The 21863-nt window shown below is 38.1% G+C and overlaps 1 protein-coding gene across 1 annotated transcript in view; it reads right to left on the reverse strand.

The window, feature by feature from the left end:
- The window catches only part of cubn (cubilin (intrinsic factor-cobalamin receptor)), a 154874-nt gene that overhangs the window by 111208 nt on the left and 21803 nt on the right, over positions 1-21863 (reverse strand). The window contains exons 10-20 of the mRNA XM_040126653.1: positions 20766-20861; positions 20042-20166; positions 19064-19256; positions 18046-18164; positions 17078-17312; positions 13807-13988; positions 13212-13374; positions 10094-10284; positions 4407-4563; positions 2321-2496; positions 2-167 (exon numbers count right to left, since the gene is read on the reverse strand). Of these exons, the coding sequence (XP_039982587.1) occupies positions 2-167; positions 2321-2496; positions 4407-4563; positions 10094-10284; positions 13212-13374; positions 13807-13988; positions 17078-17312; positions 18046-18164; positions 19064-19256; positions 20042-20166; positions 20766-20861 (1803 nt within the window). The remainder of the gene's footprint in view (position 1; positions 168-2320; positions 2497-4406; positions 4564-10093; positions 10285-13211; positions 13375-13806; positions 13989-17077; positions 17313-18045; positions 18165-19063; positions 19257-20041; positions 20167-20765; positions 20862-21863) is intronic.

Below are 21863 nucleotides of genomic sequence, written 5' to 3' on the forward strand. Positions count from 1 at the left end.
CCCTCCAAGGCAGAGCTATAGGCTGCTTCAAAACCATGGTTGCTCACAGAGGAGTCAGTCTTGAAGTGGATGTACATAGATCTCTGAGTGGACTGAAGGCTGGGGGGAATATCAACACCACAAAATGTCCCCAGCAGAGGAGAGCTAGATGTGGAGCCATCCCTGACCTGGAAGACAGAGGAAACATACACCATTATAACTGATCCACTATCCCCCTCTCCATCCATCAACCTATCAACCCATAATGTATACAACACTTGTAGAAAAAAGTTTTATTTTCATTAATATTTCAAGCCATAACACAAAAACACCATGGTAACACAAAGCATGACATCAAAGAAAGCTTGTATGTCATGTTTTGAGTGACTGTACAGGTATATGCAACCAAATAAACATACAACAAGACAAAACAATTCACCAGTAAAATATGCTGGACAAAGCAAAACACAAGTTGTAAGTTAGATTTATTGCAGATAAATTGGTGTATAGTTATTTATGTTTATAAAATCATTAAAATTAATGACTTTGCAGTTTGTATATGTCTGTTTACATGTTTTGATATGTGAGTGTGTAGCCAGGGAAATGTATGTGTATGTGGGAGGAGGAAAAAAAACAGGAGAAAAGATAGCTTGAGTATTAGTTTGCTGAAACTTGAGTAAGTATGACACTCTTTTTTCACAGCTCTGACCACTGTATTATACACATCCACACCAAGAGCAAATGTCGAGCTAAAATCTGGAGCTCTCAGTCCTGGAGTGCGGGACAAAATGTCTTTTATATGAACTGCTGACATACTTGAGACTGTATTCACTTCACACATATCCAAAACAGATTGCTCAGTGGTGCTGTAATGACCGCAAAGTTGGAAAATTAAAATGCTGATAAATTCCACACATATCCAAAAACTGTGTGAGCTGTGTTTGGTCACATGGAACTAGAAAGTCAGCAATGGCTCAGATCTTTTCTACACTAAGGAATACACAGTGTACCTGATGATCAGTAACACTTTTCCCAACAGCTACAAGTCCTACTGCCTGAGCCTGCCTGTGAGACCACACCTGTAATCCAACTTTGGGTAACTGCTCTTTTTATACCCCAGTTAATGATAGTAGTGGCAGCAAAACTTTGCCATTTTAGTGTTGAGGATGCCAGGCTCTGGTCTCTCCACTCCTTCTGTCACTTGGCTACTTTGTCCAACCACTTCACTAGTCCCACCACTGTGAGCCACCTCATATCCATTGCGCACTGGGCTATAAATAGTAGACTACTTCCTACACTGTCAGACAGATCAAACAGATTTCTATTTCCCGTGGCACGGCAACCCTAGACTGCTCCAGTAACATGAGGACTTTCATTTTTTGGTAAGTGAAGGATTCACAGGAATTAAGGCACCAGTCTAGTGTCACTTCCTCTTTCTTCAACAAATCCAGATAAGATTCTCCAGGTGGATGCCTAAGATCTTGAAACTTCCTTCTGTGTGTTTCTGGAACGCCCAGCATTGTTCTCATCAAATAATTCTCAACCTACACAACTGTCTAGAGCTTTCCCTGCTAAAGTCCTCTGAACCAAAAGAGGACTTTTTTTTTTTAGGCCATTGATTTTCAATGGCTGTTTTCTCAAACATAACAGATAAATGTAGATACTTCAGGGGTTAGGTGTTTGATCCATTGTCCATCAAGTCTCAACAAAAAGAGTTGTGCTTTCCATAGTATACAACTCTCCTTTATTCTTTCGCTACTCTCACCTCTAGCTTTTGCTCAGTGGCAGGCTAAATTTAGGTAAGGCTTGCCCTATTGAAATTGACAACCAATCAGAATGACAACCTGTGACTGTGACAAGTATTTCCCTCTTCAACTGTAGTGGGGGTGAAGTATAAAGTATCAGAAAATGGAAAAAAACATGTACTTTAAATGTGTGCTCAAGTACGGTACTTGAGTAACTGTGTTTAGTTACTTTCCACCACAGGTTATTATATACTGTATATCTTAACTGTGGGGACAAGGACATCGCAGTATGTATATTTGTGCATGGAGACTGTGTGTTTATGTTTTATGCATATTAATAGCAATAATAGTACCAATATTTATTTTTTTACTTATCAGTGTTATTATAATAACTATTCTCACCATTTGAAAGCTACAACAACAACAATAAAAAATTGACGATAATAATAATAATAAAAAGAAGAAGAAGATGAAGAATGGTGTGGGTATTATTTGAAAGAAAAAAATTGCTTAAAAGTAGTACTGTAGTGTTTCTGGTCAATTTCATATTTAGGTCCAATTCTTTGATTGTATGAATTGGTCTAACTTTCACTTACCTCAACAAAGTCAAAATGACAGGAGCCTCCCTCAACGTCAAAAGACAGGAAGTTGAGGGTGACCACATAACCCTCTGGCTGGTTAATGACCCACTCACAGACCCTGTTGTGGGGATAGGTGTTGGGGTGGTACGGAGAGCGTAACTGACCAGTCCCAGACAAAGTACCTCCACAAGCTGGGGAGAGGGAGGGTTAATGGTTGGTCAGTGGCTAACAGAATAGACATAGCTTACATTGTATGGATTCAAATCAATGCCTGGACCTGTGGTAATTCCATTATCACGATTTACTGGTGCTCATCCCTTTTCCTGTCAAACATTACTACTTTGCCAATAAAACAGTGACAGGTGAATATACTACTAAATAACCACTTTTGGTTCTGAGAATTAGTCAAGTGCCAGGTGCGCATGTTTGCTCACACCCCTAAATACTATTCTTTGCATAGTGCATCCAATTGTATGCATGAAAAATTCAAGAACCTTGAAGCTGAGTTTAATTAATTGGAAAATATCTGCAATATTAGATCTTTTCATCATGAAAATATCTGCTATTCCAATGTCAAGTCCTTAACATTATCCATGACCAACATGTATGCACAAGCAACCAAAGATGGTCAGCAAAAGTGAAAAAAAGAGTGCTGAGATAATACCCAGTGTACCAAAAAAAATAGATAGAATAGGGGGGAAGGAGAAATAATATACAAGCCGTAGCCTAAAGCTTTAAAAATCAGAAAATTGAATTAAATTTAAGTAATTTGAAATCAACAATAAACACAGGTGGTCTACAACTTACAGAAGTTCAGCCGAGGAACCTATAGTTTTGTGGATATATGTCCCTGACCTAACCTCCTAACCCACACCTCAATCCTGACCTATAGGTCAGTCAGGGACCACAAAACTATAGGTCCCTGACTTATATATAATTACAAAAAAAGCAACATAACACTTAACACTGAGGCATCATATGATAATAGAGAGATAAATGATAGTATGTGCAAAGCCAGTAGTAAGAGACTTAAAAGGTGGTGCAAATTAAAAACAATAATCTGTGTGCATTGTCTCTTTACCAGCATGTCAGCTACTGATATCATGAACCTCATCACATCATAATTTTGTATAACTTGAGGTCTGTAAAATTTTTACCAGTTTACTATCAGCCTCCAGACAAAACAAATCATATTTACCTACAGCTCCTGACAGAAATCTGAGTTTCTTCCATCATCCATTAAAGTAAGGAAAGGTGCCTCGTACGCAGTCAAGTAGTATATTATTTCTTAATTGTCTTGTTTAACCAGTTTCTTTTCTGTGTGTATACAAACTCTTATTATTTTTGGATGCCTACCAACATCAGGCAAAGGGACTGCTGATGAAAACTAGCCTTTTGGCTAACTCAGTTACATTTACATTTGTTTGAATGCTGATTAATGTACATTGTCTCTTTTCAAAAATAATTAAATAAGATAAAATATAATAAATAAAATCAACGAGTACTGAATCACTGAAGAAAAGTTTTATCACTTGTTGACTTATCGTATTATTTCATGACCTGTTTATTATTCCTATAATATCCTTATAGAGACATAGGACATATCTGGTAGGTTTAGTGACTTAACAGTGAGCTTAATATACTTAACATTATTCAATGTATTTTCTAATGTCACTATAGTATATGCTCTATTGTTGCTACTCACAAGTGTGTTTTTGATATTTTTCACATACCACTCTGATATTATCAGCTGTTCTGCCAGTTTACCACTCTCAAACTAGAGAACTAGGAACTAGAGAACTATGATGCAAATTACTGAAAGTACTGAACTATGAACTATGAGGAAATTTCGGGATCTGGACACACTGTTGGGTACTATGACTGTAGCATTTAACTATTCTTCCCCTTGGAGAAATATGATAGCATTCAGTGCTGAAAAAAATATAATTAATAAAAGTGTTAATAAAAGCATAATTTCATGAAGTATAATATATTATACAAAACATATTGCATATCACAGAGTAAGAAACACATGAACATGATGTCATATCACGTGTGTGTGTAAATGTGAAAATGTGAAATCTGAGATGTGAAATCTCACCAACAGTATAGACAGCCCTGAAACCAGCCTGGCTGACTGAGCTGTCAGACCTGAAGCGAATCCACAAGAAGTTGGAGGACGAGACAATGGGAGCTGGCAGGTAGCTCCCACAGTACCTCCCTATCAATGGATCAGTCTCCATATTGCCATCACGAACCTGGAAAGAAAGGGGGTAAAAGAAGAAGAAGGAGAGGTGTTAAGAGGCAGTCTTAATTTTGGCAAATAAAACTTATGACAAAAAATATTTATTGATGACCTACATGTATTTTTCACAAATAAAACAAGACTAAAACTCAAGAAAAAGTAACCTTTGAAAATGAGAAATCTGATGAAATGTATTACATTTGTCATCATTGAATAAAGACTAAATGATAATGGGAAAGACAGGTCAATGGACAAATTATCTAATTTCTGCATGTATCTAAGGAATCACACACCACAGCCTAGTTCCTGATGATTCAAACTGTGTGTTTCACCACCCAAAAATATCTCCTTTTTAGATGTTGATTTAGCTGCTTCACCTATTTCACTGACATTAGTAAGATGCATTTTGCATTCTGTAAAATTATGCCTCTGTTAGTAATATTATATGATGTTACCAGTTATTGAAAGACACAGATTTATGGACTTAATTAATCTACACTCCACTGAAAATTAGACAAGAAGTGGCAACTAAACAGCTGGAAAAAATAATGAAAACTTGCAGTCAGGCACACTGAAATTTTTGAACAGGCAAACTAATGTAGCACATTCAAGTGCTGTGGATGTGGTGTTATGTTATTGTTCTGAAGGAATGAGAAAATTCTAGGATTAATGTTGGCTGTCAACCATCTAAATCTTCCTCTAGATGTTTGCTGAAGAAGGATCACTACGTTATCCAAAGAGGTTATATTTCTTCATTTCCGGCTAAACCCAGCCTAAGAACAGTAATTTATTTAACAAATGAATGAATCCAGCATCTGAATGATGAACTGCTCTGCAATGTAGAAAACGGGTCGTTGTGGTAATGCTAGGTAGGAGAGAGTGGTTCTATTAAAACAGAGACAATTTTGGAAAAGATAAATTGATTTACTGAGTAGAGCCAATCTGTTGCATTAATGTAGAGTGACACTGACACAATGAAAAAGCAAAGTGTGCCTTTTTAACTAACCTTGCAACAGATGAAGCAACACCTGTAATTATTGTAACTGTACATAACGGCAAAACAACTGTAGCCTCAAAAGGCTTAGAAGACAAAAAAAATTAGACAAAAATAAGACTCAAACTATTACTGGTGAAAATCTGAATAAATGTTATTAGGTTTTGTTGATTAAAACGTAACTTAAACTAACAAAAATAAAATGACTAAAATTTGACTAAAATAAAAATTAAAGTCCGGTGCCAAAATTAACACTGGTAAGTGGAAGGTAAAAAGCAGCAAACACGGGAGGAGAGGTTGGTGAGGATGAAGAAAGAAGTGGCAGCAAGAGGAGGTAAAAGATTACTAAAACAAAAACATGAGGAAGAAGAGGAGGACGCGGTAAAGAAGAGGGGAAGAACCAAGAATAGAACAAGGGGAGGTAAAAGAGGTGAAGTAGAGAGGAAGAAAAGAAATGCAGAAGGGAAGGAAAGAGATGGGAGATAAGATGTGAAAAAATATGGAAAAAGGTGAATGTCGGAGAGATTGATTTGATAAACTGGATTGTCGCGCAAGATTATCTGAACCCGGCCTGCCCATGGGTCTCTCTCTTTTGTTTGCGTTATCTTTTGTTTTGCACTTACAACAAGCACCTTACTCACTCCAACACATTTTCTAGTTTAGCAGGTCGTCCGTTAATAGGGAATGTGGTTTGCCCGTAAGTATTTGGTAAATTGGCCGGGTGAGGGATACCTCTTGTTACGTCATTACCCTTAAATGGTAATGTTGAGCTCTGGGAGAAGCGCTGGAGTTCGGCGTGTTTGGCTATATTGTATTTTCCAGATGCTTGTGCGGGAGAGTGATTTTGTTCTGCGGCTGTGTTGTTCAGTGACAGAGTGTGACGAAGACTGGAGAAAGTAAGTGTTTGTTCACTGGTGTGCGTTAATTGGAATAGTGGTTCCCCTAGCTGCTACAGCGGCATCTCTCCTTTTGGGTTTCGTCGCAGTGGTATTGTAGTGTTGGAACAAGGTTGTTAGAGCTTCCCTTTTCCCCTTCCCCTTTATATTGCTCGGGAACGCTTCCGTGGTTTCGGGGTTATTACCAGTTTTCTGGTCGCTTCTCCCGAGCCAGCGTGCTTTAAGCGCATAACTACCCACCGCCAAGCCTCGTGAAGACTAGGGGGAGTTATGTAGTTAGGTTCTTGGTTAGGCAAATAGATAGATAAAAGGGCTGTCTGCCTTTCTTATGCGTACTAGTAGGTCTTGGAACATTGTCTTCCCTTGTTTTCCTGGTTGTTGTTTTTTTAAATAGTGTAACAACGGATGAGATGGTGAAAATTGTGTTGAGGCACCAAGTGAAAAGCTTTTGGATGAGTGCACAAAAAAGATCTATTGATAAAAATTTTACAGCATTAGAAGATTCATATCGGTGATTAAAAAAACACAAAATAGTCTGTAAAAATTATTCTAAAGATGAATCTGCAGGAGTTAAATGTATTGGACTGTGCACAAGCTGTTTCATCCTCCCTAATCTCATTTCCGCATTTAATTGTGAATCCTGGTAGTTTATCATTTGAGCAGCAAAATGAGTTGCTTTTGCTGTATCGGAGCACACTGCTACTTCATTTAGTGAGTGACCCATGGTGGGGATAATGGGCATTCTGGTACCTGTTGTGGCGGACACAGAGAAAATTTCGCTGGCGGTGTGTATGCAACTGGTTTTCACGTCAGATGCAACAGGCAGGACTGGAGCAAAAAAAAAAAAAAAAAAACTGCCGCGAACGTCTGTAATTTTTGTCTCAAGCGAGGTTGCTGGAGGAGTGAATGTTATTCTTTAAAGTCTAGATCTAGTGTTTCTTTGGTGATAAAGACGGTGAGTATTAACATATTGCGTGACAAAGGCGCTTTTGATTCATTAATTGTAGCATCAGAGTTAACGTTTTCTGATGAGACTTTTGTGGATTCCTTCATACTTGTACGGGGGATGGGGTTAAAAGTTGTCCACAGCACAGAATGAGTTTGGACTGTGATCTTTCCAGGATGAAGTCAAGATTGGCTTGCACCCTGCTCTGTTTTTGGATTGTGAGGCAAGCATTTTGGGTATTGACATAGCAGAAAGCCGAGTGTGGGCTGCTGTTCCTCCGCCGGTGAGCCAGATGAGAATGAAACAGGGTTTCCTGATGTGTTTGGGGCCTCTGCTGTGACACGGGTGTGTGCCCGTGCACAGAGAATGGCGATATTCTGCAGCACTGTGATATGACATTGAGTGATGTTCCTTGGTCTGTTTCCCATAGTGAACTGGTGAAAGAGCCGTGTGTGGACGGTTCCGTGAGAGATCTGCTAGACAGCGTGTGCCCTTCTGGGAAGGTTAGAAATCATTCTCATTGTTTGGTCATGCAGAATCAGGTGTTAATGAGGGTGCCTCAGGGGTTTTGTGGTTAATCCTATTTATTAGGTTGTTGTCCCCTCTAGGTTTCATAGTGTGGGTTTGAAGGTTGTCCATGATGAGTCTGGCCACCTCGGGGTCCAGAAAACATATGACTGCATCTTGAGGTTTTTTTTTGGCCCCGCCTGAAAAAGGATGTGTCTGCGTATATAAAGTCATGTCACACATGTCAGCTAACCAGTATCTCTAACCAGATACTGAAGCCGGTTCCTCTCCGTCCAATACAAGCTGTAGGTCAACCTTTGAAAATTTCATTGTTGATTGTGTGGGTCCTTTGCCCCCAGTCTTAATCTGGTGCTACCTACCTGTTAACAGTGATGTGCACACAGCAGGATTCTAGCTTGGTCGGTAGTGTGCGCTTTGTCCTAGTTTGTCTCCATCTTTGGTTTGATTGCCAGGGTTCCTTTCGGACCCTGGCACTCAAACTACCAGGCCCTCTTCCTGGTGGTGCTGTGTTGCTTTTTGTTGTTGCTGGATTTCCTTTGGGTGTAAATGAAGAGGAATGAATGTAAACTGGAATACCTAGCCAGTGTCCCGCAAGATTATTTTAACCCCGCCTGCCTATGGGTCTCTCTCTGTACCTGTCTCCAAGACACATACCCAGCGTGATCTTTTGTTTGCCTTATCTTTTGTATTGCACTTACAACAAGCGCCTTACTTAAGCAAACACATCCATGCATTACACAACACCACTGACACTGATCCTCACACTCCATGGTTATTTCTCTCTCTTAATTTAAATAAACATTGGTTAATTTTGGTTAACTTGGCAGTGTGTCTTCCTTCTATGTTGGGGCCCGCGAGCCGGTCGTAACAGGAAAAACAGAAAGGAGGTACACAGGGATGGTCATAGGGTGTTAAAACAGATTTACATTTTGAGGGATAACTGAATTATTAATTATTACTTAGCTCTAAATGAGACAGTAATGATGAAAGGCCTTGTTTTATGACCAATACACAACTAATTTGCATTAGCTAATACATTTTTTGTAGGCAATATAATGCCAGGCAAATTATTTTTTTCTTTATCAACTTAATGAGGAAACTTTCATTTTAAATACATCTGCAAACTGCTCACTGCTACCGTCTTTCATTCATTTCCCTACAATATCAGCTCCACCAGCTAAAGCATGATTTATGGTTCTCTCTACTGTTGGTTAAAGGTGGGGAAAGATGGTTGTCTTGATAAAATATTAAAAAGGCATTGGGGTGTGTTGCAGTCCATGTCTAGGCTTCTTAAATATCTAAGTCCTATTTTATGTAAGTCAGCATCTTCCCCAACCTTATTGGATTTTAGTAGCAAAAACGTAACAACAGGTGGGACACAGGACAGGTCTGTAAACTTAATCCATGGAAAAATTATGTTTTAAAAATGTATTTGACAATACAAAATAGCTATGTCTAGATTTATTCTGTTGTGAGGCTGCAGTATTCATTATTCGTTATTTAAGCACATTCTAAGAAATAAACCAGGGCATACACCTATCGGCCACAGCATTAAACCAGTTACCACTTTCAATGTTTTTGTACTAACATCATTGACTTTCTCTGTCACCTGAGGAAGACTTGCGCTTCTGTTTTTCCTTACATATCGCACTAATACACAAGCATCACAGTCATCATATGTGCGCTGTCAACCACAATTTCCAACCCTATTTACTGATGTCTTTCCCATAGATCTAAATGCAAATGTCACTTTAGTCACGGTTCCTAGGGAAACACTAGCCAGTTGAGTAGTCTTTGTGACTGAAGCTCCTGCCATCCATGCCCCAGCATTGATGTGTCTTTCAAAGTCACTTGGTTTCCTCTTGCCATCATGATACAAAATCAGAATCAATTGGGCCTGTTCAGCATTTTTGTACATGCAATGACTGGATTTTAATTTGTTAATTGTACCATGCAGTGCACCTGTGAAGGAAACATCTGCATTCGTTATGTATATATATATATATATATATATATATATATATATATATATATATATATATATATGTGTGTGTGTGTGTGTGTGTGTGTGTGTGTGTGTGTGTGTGTGTGTACACCAATCAGCCAAAACAAAAAACAGTAACTGGTTGTAATGTTGAGGCTAATCAGTGTATATCTGTGAGTCATAAACACATCGCACCTCCACATAGTCAAAAGTGCAGCTGCTGTGATTCTCCAGGTTCATATGAGTGAAGTTGAGGGTCACCTTCTCACTGACTGGCAACCTGATCAAATAGATACACTGGCGGTTGTGGGCATAGTCGTTAGGCCAATTGGGAGAGGTGATGATGCCCTCACTGTCAGTGAAGGTACCACCACAACCAGGGTCACCTAAGAAACAACACACACAAGGGTTAGGAGTTATATTACCTGTGCAGCAAACTACATAAAGCAGGGACAAAACAAGGGAAAGGAGATCAATTGCTTGCTGTTACCGGTTTTGTTCCTAAGAGCAAGGTACTGAAACTATAATTTAAGTAGAACTGCGTTTCGTCCATATCTACATGTAGGTATACAAGTGATGTACTATACAAAGCATTTGAAGTTACACAAAAAATTAACAGCAAAATCACCATTGTTTATTGTGACTTTTCTGACAAAAGTTCAGAGGGTGTCAGTGTTCCTTTTAGATGCAAATAAAACTATGCTTGCAAGCAAGTATAACAGGGTTGGACCTGAAGGCTGACTGAACCACAGCAATCGACACCCAATCAGCATCACTAAATTGGTCTTTAACGGGTAGTTTAACACATTTGTACACTTGGGCAGACTCAGCAGACCTCAGACAGTGCACACTGCCAGGATGTGATCCAGTTTTGAACCACAAGGACTCTCTTAATCTCTCAATTAATCACTCTTTATTTCATTAATGAGTGATGAAGTGTGTATGGGAGTTTAGATAACTTCTACTCTTACCCATCTAAGCTCAGGATTACTTGAGGTGACATTTTGAAAATTTATGTTAATAATGATATAATAATCCAAAATATAATGCAAATATATACATACCAATATTGGATATACTAATATTTAGACTATACAGTATCGTAAATTGGTGGATTTAATTTCAAAATGATTTTAAGTCATCATTTTTCAACATTTATCATGCTGCACTAGCAAACAGGGTATAGTAAAAAAGCAGAAGCTACCATTATCCCACTACAGGTTTTGAACTCGCACTGTGTCTGACACTAACGTAAAGGGCACAAGATGGGGGCAGGAGACCATGGAACTGAAGTTATATTAAATATTAAACAGTGTTATCTGATTCTAAGTAAAAAAGTATATAACTATAAATGGAGGAATCTGTGTCTGCCTGTCTGTATTTCAATTGTCTCAACAACCACTCATCCAATCAACTTCAAACTTTGTGGGTGTATTGCTGAGGACCCAAGGAAGTGCAGTGTCAACTATGAAATTTTTTGGATGAGCAGTTTTCGAGAAAGCTTTTCTACATGTAACTTGATGTGAATAAAAAATGAACACAGATGAATGCCATAAATAATGGTTCCACAGAAAATGTGATGTCATCAGTGACATAACAGAATGTTGCTTTGGCTGATTTGCACCGAAACTGACTAACTGAATCTGGAGCTCAATGTGGATGCGCACAGCTAATATGGTAAAATTTGAAATATGTATAAATTAGTTAATTAAAAATGTTTTACAGCGCCCCCTATGGTGTGAATTACCTCAAATTTGCATGGTAAATCTGCAGCTCATGCCAGATTTACCTACTAAATTTTGTGCTATTTGCCACCTTTATTTGATATTTGCCTGGACCCCTACTAAAGAAGAGCAATCTCAAAGCCTGAAACAACAAAACATTTATGTTGCTTAGGTTGTAAAGCAAATCAGAAAAATGGCGCAAACTTAATAAAGGAATCTCACAGCCATTAACTGTATGTTTGAGCCAGATGAGCTTCTAACAAATCAGATATGAAAAAGAAGAGCTTTGCAGCCTGCACCAAATCGCTTCAACCACCCCATGAGTTAGACAACAAGCTGTGCACTGGACTGCTTATGTATTTGAGCAGAGAGAGAAGGTTGCACTCATTTAACAAGGCCAACAAACTGCTTAAATTTACATGTCCAGCTAAAGCTACAGCTGTAAAATATGTACAGTATAAGTAACAAATCCCAAAAACAAAATCATTACACTGCCTCCTGAACTAACCTCAGTGTTGGGGAGTAGTGTACTACATGTAATTAAACTAGTAGTTTAACTACATTTTGCAATAGCTTGCTGGTAGTTCAACTATATTCATATTTGCATAGTGATTCCAGTAGTTAAATTACTTCTTTTTTTTCAATTTTTGTGTAGTTAACTACTGAGACTACAAACAAGTTTGGGTCATAAAAGGAAACAAATGATTTTTATTTTTAGTTTACCATTGCTTCTCTACTTTAATGGACCTTTGACCAGGCCAGTCCCCTTTTTCTTTCATCCTGGCTGCTGTGAAGGCATGCCCAGACAATGCATTTGTCTGGCATCCACCACCACACACATGACCTTTGTGTAGTGCATGTGCTAGGGCAGGCATTGCTTAGTGTTCCCACAGCGACAATGTCATTATATTTTGTTACAATTTAATATCACATGTACATTGTCAATTTGATCTTTTTTTTTTTGTTAATTTGTTTGAACTACTTTTTCTAAGGAGCTTGAGTTAACCAAACTAGATTTCTCTAGGGTAGCTTTGCTGTAGTTCAACATAATTCAACATCTTAATTTATTTTGTTCTAAATTTTGTTGAAATTAAGTCTGCACACAAATATCCTGTCTTTATCACTTTTATATTTTTATTGGATTTGTTATGGAGAAAAATCTGCCAAATGTACATGTTTCTCAAGTAAGAGTGCTTAAACTATTTAACACTTAACAGAAGTTGGGAAGTGGTCTTCTCACTACAGTAATTAAACCAAATACTGTCAATCACGTCAAAGGCGGAAGCCAGATGAGAAAAGTGTTTTCTATTTGGACCTCTCTCTCTGTTGGACAAAACATTGTCTAACTGTTTTAAAAACAATTGTCTGAAGAAGTATAAAAATAACATACAATTAACACCACTTGATTTCTTTTGAAAGTTGATGGCAAGACCACTGACACAAATATAGCCTCAAGTTATCCTATCCACCTCTCTTGCTCCTCACGTCAAGAATTATCTTGCAATAAATGTCATTAGAGACAGCTGCATAGTTTGTTACATTGTGACAAAGTATATATACTGTCTTACTTTGTATTCACAGTTTCTTACTTGGTGATGTTGTGTATGTAATGTGGAAGCCTCGGTCAGAGACACTGAAGTCAGAGTGGAAGTGGACCCATGCAGTTGGACCAGTAGTCTGCAGGGGTGGAGGTGATGCAGTACTGCAGTACTTCCCCAGAACTTGGTCGTCAGGTAGAAGGCCATCCCGGATCTACAACATTTGGCCGCACAAGACAATAAATAGAAAATTTGAAAGAAGTTTTAGGGTTGCGCTACATTGTAAGCTTGTTGCACAGGGTGGTGTCACTAGTGGAATACAGTGCGCAAGCCTGACAAAGTAGTAAATAGTAGCAAAAATGTGAAACAACTGTGCCAGTGTCACAGCACTTTGGGTTCAGCACTAAGCCACCTTCTCTTTATAGGCATTCAAGTAAAGCAATTGTTGGGTTTGGCGAGGAAATATTGTTAAAAAAGCATTGTCCGAAGTGACACTCAAAAATAAAAAAAATCCATTAAAACTAAAATAGATACCACGAGTAGCCTTGCATTGAACAGTACTTTACAAATAAACCCTTTTTTTGATTGATGTTTATTGATTTTAACAAATTTAAAAGGTACTGAGATATATGGCAGCATTTCTCACCTCTATGAAGTCATAGTTGCAGTCTGGGTGATGCTCCAGACTGAGAGTCCCAAAGGCAAAGGTAATGAGCATGCTGGTCTCCATTGTTACTGTCCAATAGCAGTCCCGACTAGGTGGGTAGTTTCCAGGGTAACCAGGTGAGTTAATGTTACCATAGGGAGCAGTTAATTCACCTCCACACACTAAGATGAGAAGGAGATTTCAGGGAATGATGAACAATTATTTCATATTTTGTCCTTCAAAAGCCTACGTGAGCTTGACCACTATTAAAGTTTTCCATAAAAATGCGTGTAGTGGCGCTGAGCCATTGCACAGTGGGAGTGTTCTTCCATTGCATGCACAGCAAGGTCAAGCATGCAAGCCATAAAGCATGGTAGAGTCTGTCACCTGCAGCTCTTATCAGCTCATTGGGGATATTTCTGTGTGTACTATTCCCCCCTGTAGTATTAAAACTAATTTGCTGACCAAATAGTGCAAAATATTTCCATATCTGATTGATTAGACCTATTTTTGTTTAAGAATAAAACCGCTAATGAAGCTCTGCTAACTCGGCAAACATTTCTTATAACTTCCACTAGCACAGTATCTCACTGCTGGGCCAGTGGAATGACCTACTTAGAGCTGTCCACTTGTGATCGGATCACCCACTAACAGGGCCAAAGAGACCAAACTGATATCAACCCGCCATCAAACTTTCAGTAAGACAGCCACAAGTCGACCCCTAAATGTAACTTAGTGTAACAGGGATTAGTAACTATAATGTAATTACAGAATTTCATATTGTAATCCCTTGCATTAGTCATTACTGAAAAAAGTAAACACATTACTGTAATGCCTGCCTTACTAAGTAATGAATTACTTCCCAACCCACCCAGCTCATGTGTGGGTGTGCTGGATTTGGAGTTATTCAAAGGTACCTTTGACTGGGCTGACAGCTGAGTAATGAAAATAAAATAACATGTAATGTAACACATTACTTTTGCTGCTGAGAAATTAGTATAGCAATGGAATTACTTTTTCAGTGAGTACTATGTAATGAGTAACTGATTACATTAACCGATGTCTCATTTGGTTAATAAGAAGGTATGGAGCAGTTGTCTGTATCATTCAATATTCAATTTTGTCCTGGACCTGTTAAAGTATAAAGAGACAAATTTACAGCAGAGATGAACAAACCTGGCTTTAAAGCTTAAACACTGCAGCTTTGGTAACAGAGATATTGTAGGTTCAAGTCTTGTCTGCAACTCTTAATTTATTTATTTCCCTGAAGAAGTAGAAATTGAAAAATTATTAAGTTTTCTTGTGTTCTTGTATGACTTCAAAGTCAACAGTCTTGAACACTGGACTGTCAGTGTTGTGGATGAAGCCACGTAACCAGATGATGATTTCTTACAGTTGAAACTGTAAGTCTACTATTCTACTAAAACTAATTATTTTTCACTAGAACAGCTATAGATAAATCCTGGCATTGTCTGACACATTTTTGTTTCTCAAATTCCACACCACAATCTGCCATAATTGCAACCCTCATTCTAAAATCTAAAAGAATGCTCCAGCTACCACCCCTATATCTTTAATGAATACATATATAAAAAATGAGCAACACACAGTAGCACACAGTAAAATTGGAACCACTGGGCTCATCTTTCATCTAAACCCCCCCCAAAAAAAACTGGCTTTATCAAAGTATGTACACAGTGGTTTTGATATTGCGACTGATTGTTGCACTGTGATGTTAGTGATATTGAAGAGTAAGGACCCAAGCAGCAACCAAACAGACCAAAGTGATATTTGCAGGGACGTTTACATGTTGTTAAATGCAGATATTTAGCCTGAAAACCGATTTTAGCAGTGCACTCTTAGATAAGAAGGAGACTTTAGCAGGAAAGCTAATGTGGCTTGTTGTTCATAGACTGTGGCTCTTGTGTTGTGTAGCAGGCTGCTGTCTGGCTGTGACAGAATATTGACATTACTGCATTATGCAAATATGGTTTTGAATGAATCAATTTTGTTGGTTAAATGGAAAAAATTTTCTCCATCTACATAGAGAACTGATGGTTCCTTTTGTTTTCTGATTTTTCTCAACACATGAGAGCAGATATGTATGCCATAGTGAGGTTTACATGTCAAAAAGTACCGTTATCTTGTGTTTAAGGTTACTATCATGTTTATTGTTCAGATGGAACTACACTGATAACAGCGGTGGCTAGAGGTGGCTATGGCCACCATAAGCTAAAGTCTGGCCACCCCAATTTCCTTCACACATACCACTATATTTTGGGCCAGCTATTTCTCTACTGTCACAGCTCCACTGGGGTACGAAGACATGCTGTCGCTGAGTTTTGCTGATGCTGAGATGGTCATCCTTGTAGCAGGTTCTCCCATCCCTGCATAGGAATTCTGAAGCTCTGTTAGAGTGACTGTTGGGCTCTTGGTCACCTCCCTGACCAAAGCCCTTCCTGGCCGGTTATTCAGTTTGGCCAGATGGCCAACTCTAGGAAGAGTCCTGGTGGTTCTAAACTTCTTCCATTTCCCAATTATTGAAGCCACTGGGAACAAAGTTTTATTGCAGAGGTCTACAGAGAGTTTCATGGACTTCATGGCTTGATTTTTGTCCTGACATGCAGTTTGAATTTTTGGACCTTAGGTTTGACCTTAGGTGTATGCCTTTTTAAACTATGTGCAATCAATAAATTTTACCACAGGTGGATTCCAGTCAAGTTCTAGGCACATCTCAAAGATAATCAAAGCAAACAGAATGCACCTGACCACAATGGAGTACCACAGCAAAGGTCCTGAATACTTTTGTAAATGAGAGATTTCAGCTTTTGATTTCATCATGTTTTTCACATTTTCACTTAGTCATTATGGGTGACTGAGTGTAGACTAATGGGGAAAAAAATGGCAAATGTATCCATTTAAAATTGAATCATTAACACAATAAAGTGTGCAAAAAGTGAAGGGGTCTGAATACTTTCTGAAGATGTACAGTATATGTGTGTCTGTGGGACTTGTTGTTTGTCCATGAATGTAAGACATAATAGAGAAGAAAATGTAAAAAGAAAAAAGCTATATAGGTAAATTTGATAAAGTATGCTTTCGTGTGTCACTCAATCTAAATATTTTTTTCAAAATTTTAGACCTTTCATAATTAAAAATAAGACATTTTCAGATATTTTAAAACCTTAAACAATTAAAATCAAATTTGAGTATTTTTAAGACTTATTAAGGATTACTAATTGTTCAAACCAAAACAAATGAAACTCCCTACCTGGGTCCCGAGACTGCCAAGCAACTGTGAAGCCACCACCACTGACAGAGTGGTCAGAGCGAAACCAGAAATATAGGGAATTGTGGGAGCTGTAGAACTCTGGTGGGTTATTTTGGCCACAGTATTTTCCAATTATGTAAGCAGAAGCACTGTCCCCATCATGAATCTGAAGGAAGTCAAAGTTGCAGTTGGTGCTGCTCTCCAGATGAAAGAAAGGAAAGGTAATACGCAGAATCTAAAAGAGAGAGGACACAGAATTCAAAGGATCTCTCTCAATTTGCCACATTTGAAATATAACCACTAATGCTAATGATGCTAATTTCTCTCTTTCACTTTTAGCTTGTTGTTTTGGTATTAAACTACCAACATTTACTCTCAGCAGCCCCTTTTCTATGCAGCAAGCAGCAGTTTTCAGCAAACGAAAGCACTGGTTAAGTGACTGTATACTACCTGTCCAGCATACAAAGTTTTGCAAACATTAACTGTAGAGACAGGTATTTTCTTAAGAAGCTTTTGAAGACCAAACCAGAGCTTAAAAGGCATCTGCTGAACAGAAGAAAGATTCCTTAGCATTTATAATGTTGCTCCCTGATTGCTAGATGAGATGCTTCCAGTGCTGTGATACTGGGAAAAGTAATGTGATCCCAGCAATGCTTATAACATCCTAATCCATGCAGAGGATGTCTTATGGACCTTGTTTTATGGTCCTATTACTGTACTGAATGAAGGAATGAAAAAGGCTGATAAATAATTTTTAAAAATGTTCCTTGGATATCAGACCTACACAGTGACACTGAGGGAGGATTCATTTGTATAATTGAGAAATCCTTTACAGAAGATTATTTTGTTAGCTGAAAAGTTCAAACAAGCCAACTGTACATTACCTGTTCAGAATGAGATTACAGAGGAAAAAGTAAACAAATGACAGGAAAATCTCTTCTACCTAAGTAGGAGAGTCTGCAACTGACCTTGTTTGGGTCAATGCGGATCACCCAGGCACAACTGACATGGTGATCATATTCATCATGACCTGGAGAGTTGGGATAATTGAAGGAACCTGCGGGGCCAGTCAGGTAACCTCCACACTCTGGAATACACATAAAACCTTACGATAGCACTTGATGACATTAGACCTGTTATATACCCTGCACAAAGAACAAACACAAAAACACAGAGCAACGGATGGGGTGTTCCATCTGTTTTTGCATGTTAATCTTTTGTCCACAAAAAATGTTGGCACTAGATGGAAAATACGATTACAACTTAGATCAAATAAAATGGGGTATTGGCAAAATTAAATAATATTCTTGAATATTTATATTTAAAGGATATGCAAAGGTTACATATTCCTTCCTTCTCATTATGTTTACTGATGAAGAATCCTTGTGGTGAAAGCACACATTCCTCTGTGCCTTCCAGCACGCTTTTTCTTTACACACTGCTCCAGCATCACATTCACTTTGCTCCCCATAAGTATTGGACATATGATCACAACAAGTTAAAACTTCAACAATGTTTGTGTCCACCATAAAGTCTTAATTGTAGGTGTGTAGAACCAAAAACTCCATAAACTGAGAATGAAAAAGAAATCCTGCACACTGTCACTCCCTACTTTTACTTATTTTATTTAGCTATGATATTTTAGTAATTAAACCATATTTCCACTCTAACTAAACAAGGTGATTACAAGGGACTGGCAGTGTGTAAGATTTCAGGTTCCTCAGAATAGGCCAAAGGAAGCTGATGGCATGTCTGTTGTGTAGGCAAAGAGCATGTGCAACACACATACTAGCATGAATGTAGGTGCACACTACATGGAGCAAGGAAACCAGAATTTATTCATATAAAACAGAGATTATATACACGAAATAATATTTTGAACCTTACTTTTTCTCCACCTCCTTTCAGCTATCCCTCCCTACTTTTTCCCTCAACTTCCCTTCGTTCATCTTCACAATCCCTCCATACTTTATGTGCTGGTATTACCTTGCTGTGGGGTCTGGCAGAGTGGGCCAGTCCATTGGGCAGTGCATGTACATGTGAATCCATTAGTGCCGTCGGTGCAGGTTCCTCCATTTTGACAGGGATTGCTTGAGCATTCATTGATGTTCTGGTCACAGTTTACTCCTTGCCAGCCAGAGTTGCAATTGCAAATGTAGCCAGGGGCCGAGGTGGTGGCCTGCAACAGCAGAGGGGCACTAGTCAGACATTCATGAATTTGCTGTTACAAAGGGATCTGAGTCTGAATTTTCTCGTTTCTATTTTTTTTTAACACAAACTCAAGGCAGGATTTAGTCAGCATTCAAATACCTATTCAAACTATGGCCACAATAATGCAAATATGATAAATATGAAAATGCTGTTTATATTTTAATGTGTTAAAATGACTTGTATCCACAGCAGTATTTTAAGGTCCTCCTCTTTCAGTTAACGAACAACTATGCATTACAAATGTGCATTACAACCATGATTTGATAATGAGTGGGATGGACTAGCGGTCACTGGACTTGGTCTCAGCAGGTTCAGCCCCAGTTCTGTCAACTCCTGCTGTTTATAATAATTTATTTTACAAACTCACATTTTTTATTCATGGCCTATAATACTACCCCTTATCCAAGAAAAGAAAAAAAGATTCAGTGCTCTAAATGTGCCTGTCAAGGAGACAGTGTATGTAGGACTGAGTCAAAATAAACCAAAGAGTGAAAGTCACCCAGTGCAGTGGTTTAGATTATTGATGGAAAAGAATAAGATACAGAAGCCTTTGGATACACACAAAATACTTGTTAATAGGATCAGCTGGTTTTAGGCTTTTGTTTGTTGACTGTAAGAATAGAGAATTGCCAGCCTTATCCTTTAAAATGAGTGATTGCAGATGAAGTTAGGAACAACATCTCTGTCATTATGACCACACAGCCTCCAACCATGTCATAACAGGAATACATACAAACAGCCATACACACTCACCACACATTGTCCATTGACACAAGGGCTATTAGTCTGACAAATGTTGCTGGTCTGGATGCAACCTGTCGGCCCGTAACCATTTCCTATGTAGCCTGCAGGGCAGGTACACATAGGGAAGCTTGAGCCTGGTGGATGTGGGAGGGTGTGGTGAGAAGAGGAAAGACTATATTGTTATGTCCCAAATTGCACGTCACTCTTAAAATCAGCTTATGTAAAAACAAACAAACAAACAAACAAAAACAAAAAAAACAACAACAGAAAAAGAACAAAAGAAAAACAACCAAAAAAGATGAAATACACAGTGGAGACTATTGTCTGGAAACAAGCAAATTTGTCACATAGTTAAATCATACATTGTACACTGTCAAAAGTAATTTCCTTGAACCAAGTAAAGCTAATGAAATTTATCAGTCCTTTTATTTGAAATTAAGTGTTTTAATGTTTTGATATTCAGTGGCGTCCAAAGATCTGAGACCATTAATTTGAATGGAAAAGTGGTCTCTGATTTTATATATATTTAACTATACACACACACACATATGTGACATATGTGTGTGTGTATTATATATATATATATATATATATATATATATATATATATAATTTATCTTTTTAACCACAAATATTATTTCCAAACTTTCCTATATTTTTTCCAGATGGTGGAGACAAAATCTTCCCTGCTCAGAGAACACAATATTAAAATCATGCATATGTGTGTTTGTACCTGGGCTGGAGGAGCAAGAAGCTAATGGGTAACAACCTCCATTGTTGATAGCACAGATATTGCTCTGGGTGCATGTTCTCCCATCACCCTCATAACCTGCACAAATACAAGATCTGTCTTTAAAGTCATGCAAATAATGCCAGTTTCTTTTTATATCTGATTAAACTGCAGATCTGCATGTCAGATTGCAGCTTTTTGTGGTTGTTTTGTTTTTACTGCTCAGGACCAAGGGTATCAGAGTCACACACATATATGTATGTACTTGTGTTTGTGTGTGTGTGTGTGTGTGTGTGTGTGTGTGTGTGTGTGTGTGTGTGTGTGTGTTAGCTTGTGTGTGTGTGTGTGTGTGTGTATATATATATGAGAAATATATATATATCCAAGCCTCATATGAGTGACTGTGATACCCTTGGTTCTGAGCAATAAAAAACAAAAAAAACACAAAAAGCTACAAGCTGTGTGCATGTATACGGTCCTAGTTGAAATTATTGTCACCCCTGAATTTTAAGTACAGAATTTAGAATATATCTTGAGAAATAAATGCAAATTAACCAATTTTGTATAATCATAATATTTAATAAATTGTCCAAAGTTACTGAACAACAACAAACATAAAATGTATGCTTGACACAATTATTGGCACCCTTTAGATGAATTGAAATCAGTTTCTCAAACAAAAACAAAAAAACCAATCAGACTCACCTGTGCTTAATTTTCAGTGTTCACTTGACCTGAATAATCCAATGAATGATGGTTTTGCTGCATAAAAAGGGGGTGAATATTTTCAGTTTCTATTTCACAGTGGCAAAGACAAGAGAGCTGTTTGAGAGCATCAGAAATGCCATTATCAAAAAACATAACATTTCCAAAGGCCACAAGGCAATCGCCAAAGATATTGAAATGCGTGTTTTGTTATGTTATCAGTAAAAGTGTAAGATCCTTCCAGACGGTGGTACTAAGAAGAAACTCAATAACAGAAGTCTTCGAAGGTTGAGGATTGTGGAAAAAACACCACACAAGACATTAAAGAGCTTCGGGCTGACCTGGAACAATCTGGAGTGGTGGTTTCAGCCCGTACCATACACCACACACTAAACC

This window comes from Xiphias gladius, chromosome 5, assembly GCF_016859285.1.
Source record: "Xiphias gladius isolate SHS-SW01 ecotype Sanya breed wild chromosome 5, ASM1685928v1, whole genome shotgun sequence".
Classification (NCBI taxonomy): Eukaryota; Metazoa; Chordata; class Actinopteri; order Istiophoriformes; family Xiphiidae; genus Xiphias; species Xiphias gladius.